Here is a 12012-nt window from a genome sequence, read left to right as displayed (position 1 = left end):
AAGTTTCTCTATATTTGTGGGCATTTCCTGAGGTTAATATTCCCATTATTATTCTCACTAAAAACTGTTTCCTCCAGTTAAGTTAGCCCTTGGGGCCAAATTCTTTTCATGATTCAAAAGCAACTGACATGACACATATGCCAGTGCAAAAGGGGTCAGGCCATAAGTTAATTTAGAGTACTGTAATTATTCTAATGATGTAAAAAGCAAATAAGATTTATGCAGAGGATTTGGAAGTTTGCGTTAAAACACATACCATACCACTTGAACACATGACTTGCAGGAATATAGTGATGCTTCATTAGCTCACTCTTTCACCCTTCTTATCATGCCCTTGCAAATTCCTGAAAGTGCAAGATAACAGTCTGTTAACATAATTATGGAATAGCTACTTGCTACAAAACACATCACCTAAGTTGCATCACCAAAAACATGACCACTGATCTGGGCCGCAAATCTTCCATTAGATTTGCATTCAATTCACATCATGACTTTGACTTCCAAACTCAAGTGTTGCTTTGTTTAGTAATCCTGCACCTTAACAAGACAATCTAGACTGAACACAGAAATTCCTTATGTAAATACCCTAATTTCCTTTAAAAGTCTTACAGTCATTAGTATGGGTTGGTGAACACAGAACACTGGGTAAAATTATACAAATGCCAGAAAACAAGGAAATTGTGCAATATATCAGTTCTTTATACAAAACAATCTGCAAATCCTAATGTATTTTACCAGGCTGTTAAAAAGCTTTGTGACGAAGAAATTACATACAAAGACCTGCATGTGTAATAGCCAGAAGTCTATGAAGGGTCCTGAACCGCTCAGCCAATTAATATCATGCCTATATGAAAATTAAATAACCAAGAGTTTGGGTTTTTTCTAAATTATACTATATGCAAGGAAAACCATTCTGAAGCACATTACAACCAACTCCTTAGTGAAACTGCTGACAAAGCAGTTAATAGCTGGTCTTGGGCAAAGGACTGGTTTCCTTTTGTTGGCTGCCCAGTTTTAGATGGGTATTTTACATCAAACACATTACAAGTTCAAAGTGGAAGAACTATGTTTTTTCACCTGTGGGTGGTTTCAACTTAGACTTCAGCATTACTGTCAGGAAGTCAGTTTTTCCATGCTTGTTACTGTAAACAAAGATTGCATGGCATGTCTCCAAAAGTGATAGAAGGTCAAGGACCAAACTGCAAGAGCAACGAGCTGCTTCCAGAAACCACAACACAACACAGAAGTGAGAATAATCACACATTTAAACCCCGTTTCATGTTCTCATCACACAGGAGTTTGGGCTGCATAATGAACACGTGCAAATAGAAGCTTTCATACTTTTTTATTATACATGTATCCATATATCTCCTTATATATATATTTATATAGCCTTACACATATTTTTAATATATATATACACACATATAAGTGTACATATCTGGCTGAAATGCTGAGTGATCAAGTAAGGAGAAGAGCCAATAGCACCACTTATTATTAACACTGCCTCCTGCTCACTTTTTAATTTGTGCTTTTATCTCTCTCAAACCTCAATCCTGTCTGTGCTTGGCTTTATTTTATCTCAATTTGTAAACTTACAATAAAATAGCATTAGATATTTCTAAGAGTCCTTCTCCCCAAACAATATTTATTTCAACATGTTCTTTGTGAATCATCTGCCGTTCCAAGAGCTGTAGCCAGAATTTTGCAAGCATATATCTTGTTCATGGTAGTGTTACCTTTGCTGCTTCTCAGATAAGAACCCAAATTTGACAACGCTGTAGTTTTTTTGTTTGTTTGCTTGGATTTCTTTTTTACATCTAAACCTCTTTTGGAAAGATGAATATTATTTTAGTGAACAGAATTCACCCCCTTCTGCCTTTGCATGAGACTTGTAACATTACCTAACTATACAGAAGTTCTGTACATGCATTTTCCACTCCAGGCCCTCAAGGTATTTACAGCCACAACTGAAGTCAGTAAAAAGTTTTGTTCTGATGGTACAACAATGAGCATCACAAACCAAATACCCTGAACTGGTGAGACTCTGCACTACTGCATTTATGCTTCAGTTTTGTGTCTGTAAAACAAGGATAATTTCAGCCCTTCATGTCATGGGGATGTGACACAGATTGATCGTTTTGTGGATCAGTAAGATAATGCATACATTAACTGATGGCAAAAAAACACCTCTTTGGAACAGAGATTTCGAAACACAGTAAACAGAAAGACTTAAAAAAAAGGGGGGAAATCTACAACAATTTGCTATATCCATCCTGCTCAGGGAAAGAGATGGGAACTTCTACAAAAAGAAAGCATTCTACAAAAAGAAAGCATGTATGATCAGTCATGCAGAGAGCAAATGGGCATATACAAATGTACACATTACTGAGGGATAGATTTACTGCTGGTGTTTCTTCATGTCTATTTGTGTCCGAAACCTTATAAATAATTCTTCTAACATACCTGTGTGTGTAATATTATAAACGGTGTACTTTAGGTCATTATTTGTGCCATAGGAAATAGCAGTGTCCATATTTTTGTTGAACTATAAACCTTAACCTTTCAATTACTTTAACAAATGCTTCTTAACGGCAGTCCACCTCCTCTGCTACTGTGCTAACCAAACAGTATTCACCACAACACTACAGCCTTAGGTTAGCAGGAGAGAAGGAAGGTTAGAAGATTGAGTAGCATCAGGAATGAAAACAAAGTCAGAAGAATAAATTGAAGAAGAAAAGCAATATCTCAAATTTATTCAAAAACCCTAAAATTAGATCTATTTAAGCCCACATAGTAAACACTTTCTTACATTCTACAATCCTCAGTATGATACAAGCACATACCTAACTGGTCTTTGCTGGTAAAGACTGTTTTCTGAGTCAGGACTGCAGCATCCAGAGTGCAGATGTTATACTGGCTGAGCAACATAAAAGCCTCAGATGCGTGTTATTAATTTGTGGACTGCAAATATGTTTAATTGTAAACAAATTGTGAAAAACTTTGAGGAGCTCTAAAAATAATTATGGACAACAGGGTGAATGTTTCCTGGTCTTACATCCAACATCAAGAAGTCATTTGAAAATGTCTTCTGCACTCAATTGCCATTTCAAAGCTGGCTTTTTTTCCTAGCTCTGACATCTATAACTAGATTCAGCTTTGGAATATTTTCTTTTACTCATCATTAACATCCCATTCTGTGTTTTTAAGGATTTCAAAACATCTCAAAACAAAACCTTCCAAATTACGACAGTGAAATATGATATATGAAAAAATAACCCATCACTCTGAACCAGTCTAGAAAAACTTGCTATTCCACAGATTTGGATCCAGCAAACAGGCTGTGCTTCACTGATATTGTTAAATACTTACAATGTTAAATTTCATAAGACATTGTTAAAAGACATTTTGACCAAACTAACCTTTACTGTAAGTTTAATAATAAATGAATCTGATACCCAGCCATGCTATCAGTCCACATACCTTTTTTATTGCTAATGAAGGCCAGCCATCTAGATTTAGCACAGAGGAATTCCTTCCATAAACACAAACTCTCTTTACTTCTGTGTATGACAAAATAACCTTCACCTGTAAGCTTACAGTCACAATAACAAGGTCTGTGACGACTGTTAATGAACCTTGCCTTGATAAGCCTGAGCAAGCCTTGTAGACTACAATATAGTATCTGTATAAACACCAGTGCAGGTGAGAGTTTCCAACATCCACAGGGTCCTCGTGACAGCCTGGTTACACCAAGCAGGTGTAAAGGTGTCTTCTGCTCTGCAGTGAACAACCCCAACAACATATATCCCAAAACCTAATCCTACTCATAACTCTGATTGAAAGCAAACATAAAAGTAACTTCCTATAAGAAAGAAATGAGAATATGAAACACCTGTAGAATGTCCTTTGTTTTGTACATTACTAATGACAATTATTATCTAATTGCCAAAAGTCCCAAATTACATCTTTCTAACTATAGAGGATGATCTCCATGAAAGCAGGGCTGGTTTTTTTCCATATTATGCTTTCTTAATCCAACAATCTTCACCACGTTACCTAAATAAAAAAGGAACCTTATTAATGGGTTCACTTTTCCAACAAAGCATACTCAAGTTACCTACTGCCTTTGCAATCAACATAAAACTTCTTAGTTGCCAGCTGGGGTTAGACAGCAACACACACTAATAATCAAATTAACTGCAAAAACATGATAACCAATCTTTTCATGAAGTATTCCTTCAAACTTAACAAGATTCCTGGTTAAAAAGTAATTTTTATTCCCCTGGATTACAGCATCATATCGAAAGGAAAACCTGCCCCAAAACAGAAAAGTGCCATCTGCACCACCCCTGATAAAATGCAGTACAGTAATACCTTACCTCAAGGTCAGTGAGGCTGATAAGTACAGCCCAGATAATGAAAAAATGTAGATAACGGGCTCTGGGAAGTACAGTACAGTGACATGGATAAAACCAGGTATTTGAATAGATTTCCTCTTAGCCCACCTACTGAACGTCTTAGGAAAGAGTTAGTTAGACACTGCTCTTTTTAAGATGGACAGCTTGATGCAAAAAACTGGAGGAAGAAGTTAGGGGCTTTCATTTCCCACCCTGTAAAATAATATAATTCTCACCCAAACACTTGTAGTGTGCATTTCAAGAGAAATAGTTACAAATCTTAGGGAAAATTTTTCTGTTATGAAAGACATCTGAAATAGAAAACTTAACCATTTTAACATGTTTCTGACAAAAAGTAAACCTAGAAAACTAATGCATTTTTATAAATAGCTTTCTCCTAACATGTACTTATAGACTATTTTATTCACTGATCACCAAGTTTTTATACTGGGCAATTAAAGCTGGTGGAGTGTGCATTCAACCACATTTCACATTTTGTTTCCTTTTAGATAAAGCTTTTCTTCTGAATTTGCTGAGTTTTTAATCACACGAGGAACAGTGATTATTATAGCGTTTCAACCTTTTAATTATTGATTAAGCCCACGCATACACTCGATATAAACTGCAGTTTAATGCCATCCACTTTTAAGCATGTAGGAAAGGGCATCTGTAAAACATGAGTATAACTCAAGGAATATAAGTTTGCACAACTCCAAAGGAAAGAAGCAACCAGAGCAAGATTATGTTAAAGTAACTATGTTAAAGACGACTGTTATGGGAAAACCTAAAGGACAAGAATTCTCTGCTTGGAAAAGAGACTCACTGCTGTGACAGAAGTACACTGAAAAGGACACTACACAGAGATAAAAACATCACATCGTATGCAAGAGACTGTGAAGCCCTTCCACAACAACATACTTTGCAGTTTGCATGTCTATGGTGCACACTGTTTCTCAGAAATGGGTATGTCTTAATGAACAAACAAATGTGAAAGTGGGTAAGTATAGTTCTTCCACTAACACACACGATGGGGTTTGATTGTTTGTTGTTTTTTTTTTTTTTTTCCCCTCTCTATTTTGAGGTTTGGCCAAATTTCAAAGGTAAGGACACATCCAGCATCCAAGCCTGTCTGGTGCACTGGTAGGAGGACAGCCCACTCTGCTTTCTTCACTTAAATAGGGGCTGAATTTGACCACTCTTCTACAGTACCTGCAGAAAATGCATACATCTACAAATGCATACCTCTGACATTAACTTGCACCCATTTGTACCTGTGAAATTCATATAATTTAGTAAGCATAGCAAATACTTCTCTACATTCATTTTTGCTTTAACAGTATATCCATTTACAGGACTCTTTTACAAGGTGAAAAATCAATTGAAACTGTACATGGAAAAGGAGAGGAAAAAATATACTTGGATTAATCCTACCTAAGAAAATATTTTAGAAAAGTATACAAGAGATCTGCTGAATGAAAGGCAGTACAGCATTCAGCTCTAATTTTAATCTATATTATATTTAATAAAACCACAGTGTGTTCTCTTGTCCTATTAAAACTGCATTCTACCTTACCAGGTCTGAATAATTTGTATAAAATTGATTGCTACAGTTCTTACTAAGAACTCTAATTGCATTCCTGGTATAACTTAAAATGATAACCTTATCTTAATTAGTAACATGCTACAGAAATGCTTTTGAAAGCCACATAGGATTAACCTGCATTTTTAAACAGAAGCCTTAGGGCTGATATTCTTTTTTTATTTTTTTTTTTTCCATTTTATGTCCAACACACGAACTAGTGATAATTCATAATAAATAAAAGAGTGAAATAATCAAGTTGAGAGAGAATAAATAACCCCGCTGCCACCTCCTTCGGTCAGCACAAGTTTCTGTGTGTAGGATGATCCCCTCTGTGTACAGTCACACATGCTACTTGAGGGGCTCCTCCACTTGGAGAGCAAACAATGTGTTTATATGAAGCATATGTCTCTGATAACTCCCCAGCACAGGGCACATTCGTCTCGACTCTCAGAGCATTGCCAGTGCTGTGAATGAGCTGAGTGTAGAACAGGAACGAGATGAAGAGGCAGGGGTTAGGACAAAGGGAACTCTGTCCTTTGGGGGCCTGGGAGAATGCTTCATGGGGATGCACAACCCAGCTCCAGCACACATGGCAAAAGCAAAAACTCTGATCAATTAAAGAATAAAAATAAAAATAAAAAATAAAAATACTCCCCCAAACCGAAAAATAAAACCAAAAAACAGACCAAAACTAACAGCAACTAACTTGAACACGCCACTATCCCAAAACAAAACTAACACAAAACATTCACATGGGCAATGGGCTCCATACACTCACTCCATCAGCAGGACCTCTGATGACAACCAGAAGTAACTCCAAACCTGCAAGTACAGCTGCCCGCTGAGTTCATCAGCCAGCCAGATGTTGTCCAGCTGATGTGACTTCTGGAAGCATACACTTCACAACATGGCAAAGGCATACTGCTGCTTTGATAGAGTCAGAAAAATTATTACTGGTAAGTAAAAAACTGAGATTAAAACCCCTTTATGCAAATCCTGCTTTGTCTTGGGTTTGGAGGAATTTTTTTTATTTGTTGGCTTTCTTGGTACATTTAAACATACTCATATTGCTGTTCTGTGAAGGAGTGACACAGCTGTCTAACTCAATAAACAAATACTGATTGGGTTTATTAAAAAAGCCATTGGTCCAGCAGTAGCTGTGTAAGATGTCTGCTCACAGAAAGCAGTATCAGAACTGGCAGTCTGCAATGGAATTCAAATGCTTCAAACTTGTGATATGTTTTACCATTGTTTACACTATAATTCTGCTCTGGATTCATTTTATGAGTCCCATCTTCATCAAAAATAACAAAACCAAAACAACACAACACACACACCCCCCCAGTAGTAATTTCCTTGGACTTCATTGCTGTCAATCACACACCACAATAGAACTGCAGTGAGCTACCAAGCAGTAAAAGCCAGGATTAGGATGCCAAGAAATTACTTTCTGTAACTGTATCTTTTCCAAGTGAATGCCTATTCCTAACTTTAGCAGGAACTATCCTGCTTTTCAGCCAGGTTCACCAGTTATATTACAGGCCCCATAGGGCACAGACCACTCTGAAGACATCTGTGTGCACCTGCCTGTATGCACACATGGCATTATGGGATTTTCTGTGCTGTGCTGCAGCTCCAGAGTGCCAGTTATGAATACAGAAGTATCAAGGTGGTGTTTCAGAATCACCACAGCATGTAACTTGATACACGTCTATATATACGTGGGCATACCTGAGCACACACATCCCTGCGTGGTCCCCTGAAATTTCACTTTCATATACACACAAAATGATTAAATTCCACCAGAGGTGGTGAGATCTCTCAGAGCTGTAGCTTTTTCCTCATCATGGCAACGACCTTTCGTAAGGTGAACAAGCGTTCACTGACCATTCATTGCATGACTTAAAATGAATGCCCACAAAGCAAAAGTCTGCAGTGCTTTTTATTCAGCATAGCTTACAGAAGCCAACAGAAGATTTTTTTACATTTTACTAAGTAAAGAGCCTTTTGATAGGGGTCTTTGATTCACACCTCAGCATTTTCTTTAACTGTTACTAATGGTACGGTGTGGAAAGGGAAGGACTGAATGAAAATCATCAGTTATCTCAGACTGCCAGCCTAATGTTTCTGCTTACGGCAATGCACAAGCAGAGCAATCAGCCTTGCCTCTGGTGTGAGTCCAGCCAGTCTGTTAGCTAGTCCTTATAAATCCATCCATCACTTCTATGAAAGTCACTGCGTTCCTTTTACCAAAATAATGTATGTTATTGGGATTATACCACCACATGCAGAGTCATCAAAGAAAGATAGACCACAATTTATGACCCAGCCTGTGGACAGCAGGGCATTATTTTAACCATAAAATCACAATCTAAAAGGAGAGTGGCCAAACCAGACGAGCCATTAAAGACTTATAATTAACATCAGTCAATGTGACACTACCGTTGACATCTTTATTACTTTAAATACACTAATCAAATACTTCTGCATTCAGATAGAAAGATTGATAGGCAGACAGGAATAGAGTACATCCCTACAGAGAACAATTTTAAATTATCTATTCAAAAGGTAACAAAAAACAATAACCACACCAGCATAATCACATGGAAATGCAGTGCACTGACTGAAACTTTTTTCAGCTGGGATACTGGACTTGGCATGGTCAAGACTGCATGAGATACACCAAATCTGCCCTGAAAAAATATGTATTTGCATGCTTCAGCAGTGTAGTCAACTACTGACTCTCCTAAACTGAGAGAACAAATATCTCACAGACAAACCTTGCTTTAGGTTATTTGCATTAGAAAAATAAATGACACAGTAATTCTACACAGCACCACTCTATTTTCTCTGTCTACTACTCCCTACACAGGAAGCTAGATGAAAGAATATCATGGTTTTATTTGCATATTAACCATTACAACTCAATATTATCTAATTGCATCCACAAGCAAATTCAATTTTACTGCATGGACACTAAAATATGCTCTTACTACTGCTGCTCATACAAACATTTCAGTACTACGAAAAAGAAGCTATTTCAGTTCTCTGCACCAACCAACCACCTCTCAAGGCCACATGGTCTTGTACCTTTTGAGGATCAGCTCCTTTCTCCATATGACATCCACTCTGATATTCAATGAAAGGGGAAATTTTGGACAAGCACTGGGAATAAAATAAATGCACACCAGTTCTTTACAAAAAACATGTTTTAGAAGGAATCAAATGATGATGCTCCCAACATTAGGTAAGGTTTTAAGAATCCCTGTTTGTTTTCTTTTTCTATTGGGGATAATAATACTTTTAAAAAAACTCTTAAAAATGAATATTTATTTAGATCTTATTTAGCTCTAATTCATAGCTTATTAGAATACAGAAGTTGACTTTGAAGGGAAACATATTGTTTCCTGTATCCCTTACCTGGAAATAAACACTGCTTTTGTTTATTAAAAAAAACCTGTTATTCTAGATGTAATACAAGAGGCTATATGCTTTGCTTCTCCAGGTGACAGCCTTCTTTCAGACAGGTCAGTGGCAGCCTGACAATCATCTCATCCATACAATGAGCATGAGGATGTGGAAACCTGTAGGAAAACACGGGAAAATGGCAACACCCCTTCAACAGTAAGCAAGCAGCCTGGAAGGCTGAGCATCCTTCTGCCACCCAATATCTGCAGCATTCAGTGACTCAGAAAGTATCTTCAGTCAGTGTTTTCTCTCCTCCTCAGCTCAATAGCAGGGAACTACATTCTCCCATACAACGTGAAAGTCTTTACAGAGCACTAATAAGAAAAATGCAGTAATTTGTCTATTGAAAATCCAATTAGTTTAAGCCAATATCTATTAGATCACTCTCCTGAAAACATTTTACTTCAATTTTAAGTGACTTATACTAATTTGGATTGGATGTCCATCTAGAATGAAACTGCCAAGCCTTTCAAATGCTTTAATTCCTTTCCAAACACAGTGGAGCCCCATAAAACAAGAAGAAAGCTGTTGTTAAACGTACGTGGGGTTCCAGTGCATTAAAACAAACTAATGTATCAAGTGACAAATGTAATGAAAGCTTTCACAGGGGGAGGAATTCAGACGGAGGCCTGACAGGACACATTGCAAACCGGGCAGCCAGCCATCAGTCTACCAGGATCTCCTCCACATCCTGCTGGAAAAGCAGCTTCTGCATCAGAGATCTGCCCAGCTCCCCACTGTCCACTTGAGACATTCCCTGCTGCTGTCATTTACTGACTCAGTGGGAACACACGTACCCTAATCCGAGCAGAGGATTGTGAAAGATCCGATGACTATTTTTGATTTTATTTTTCTTTCCCCAGGCTGACCTTGTCGTTTGCAAAGAACAGCACAAATGAGCCAGTAGCCACACAAAGTTTACTAGTTCTGAGTCAGTGACGGGCCCAGTCGTGTCAAAGCCCGGGTGATGTGTCTGTAAGAAAGCAGCTGGCAGTAAACAGGAGTTACGCGCAGGGGAAATGACAGCCATCAGGGTGCAGCCACTTCCTGATCCCAGCTTTTGGCCCCTGCCAAAACAAAAACAATACTTAAATCTGAGCAAACATCCTCAGTGACAAACGGGAAGGGTACGACTCACAACAGTATTGTTCACAAATGTCCAGCGCACTCAGCATCCCAGTCTGAGAGAGGCTGAGACTATTTTTCATAGGCAGATACATTTACATAATAAATAATACAAGCACCAGGTATTGCACACTCACCAGTATACACCACACTGCACACCAGTGCATATACAGGTTCTCCTAACTAATTTTTTTGTGCATTAGACTTGTTTTGGACCATTACCAATGCACTAAAATGTTGTAAATGCTCATGCCTACATTTGAGAGAGGAACCCAAATAGCCAGGTGAGAGGCACTAGGACTGAGAGGAAAAGGAACTTGAGGAGAGACAGCTGTATGGTAGAGTGGGACAGAAAGTTCCAAAAGGAAAAGTGAATATGCAAGAGAGCAGATAAAGATGGAAGAAAGAAGAGACAGCCAGAGCAATCCTAGAAAGCAGAATGAGGAACATCAGGAATCCTATAATACTTTCATGAATTTCTCATTCATTTTTTCCTCATGATTATGTTTATCTACCTTGAGTGCTCATCAGTAGTTTTGCTGATTTAATTTTGTTATTGCCACAAAGCATACCCGCTGCCTTCCCTCCAAGCTTTTGTGTGACCCTACTGTCGGCTCAGGGACACTCTTTCCCTGGCAAAGGTACAGTTTCCAGCAACACCTGGATGAAATTCCACACCTTGTCCACTCTTCCTCTTTACCCCAGGACACTGAGTTTATCCATGAATCCTAGATTTTTGATCTCCTCATGAGAGGCTTTAGGATATTTGTAAATAAAAGGTGCTACAGAAATGCAAGGCATTCATGAAATGTGCTTTCTGGTTGAACCTGCCTGAATGCTGACCTGGAAAATGGGGAGAACATATGGAAAAAATTATTTCTTGCGTGACACACTCTTTCTTTCACTCTTGTCTTTCTTCCACCCTCCATGCCGCTCCACATTGTGATGCACATCACCACTGCCAGAGCAGTGCTAAAATGTATGCAGCAACAGCACCGGCCTTTTACAATTGTCTGAGCCAAAGGTATTAATCATCAACTGGGATTTGAAAATCATAACCAGGAGACAGCAGTCGCGACAGCTCTGCAGCATAATGACAAAATATGCAGAGCAATGTGGGAGAGGAGAACGTACTCCCTGTCTTTTAGTCTCTGTGCAATTGAGAGGCATGTTAATAAGCATGTTCATTTGAATGGCTTTTACTGTAACAATAATTTTCTTGCTCCACGTTTTTTTTGATGTTCCCTAGAGTAATAATATTAATCAAGGCAATGCTACATGTCACTGTCAAAGAAAAAGCATATCTTGAGTAAGCCTAGCTATAATAGAACCACTAGTGAATGCCTCAAGATATAATGTTGGCCATGAGATCACATGCACCCATGCATGCATGTGCACACACACATTTGTTTTTGCATATATGTGCAAGAGAAACAG

General features: G+C 38.1%; 1 protein-coding gene across 10 annotated transcripts in view; it reads right to left on the bottom strand.

Annotated features, from left to right (window-relative positions):
* The window catches only part of LOC134163303 (uncharacterized), a 273936-nt gene that overhangs the window by 32257 nt on the left and 229667 nt on the right, over nucleotides 1–12012 (bottom strand). For 3 of the 10 annotated variants that reach the window (XR_009964688.1, XR_009964686.1, XR_009964687.1), the window contains one exon: nucleotides 10248–10517. The exons of 6 other annotated variants lie outside the window; for them this stretch is intronic. Coding sequence is in view for 1 of the 4 variants with exons in the window: in XM_062618038.1 (XP_062474022.1) it covers nucleotides 10248–10517; nucleotides 11276–11376 (371 nt within the window). In the remaining 3 variants the exon portion in view is untranslated. Of the gene's footprint in view, nucleotides 1–10247; nucleotides 10518–11275; nucleotides 11972–12012 lie in introns of those variants that run through there. One more of the 10 variants, XM_062618038.1, reaches the window with a different exon arrangement.

The sequence above is a fragment of the Pezoporus occidentalis genome, unplaced genomic scaffold (genome assembly GCF_034315485.1).
Source record: "Pezoporus occidentalis ecotype Australia unplaced genomic scaffold, CSIRO_AGI_Poc_V1 ctg2, whole genome shotgun sequence".
NCBI lineage: Eukaryota > Metazoa > Chordata > Aves > Psittaciformes > Psittacidae > Pezoporus > Pezoporus occidentalis.
This window is presented reverse-complemented; position numbering and strand designations above follow the sequence as displayed.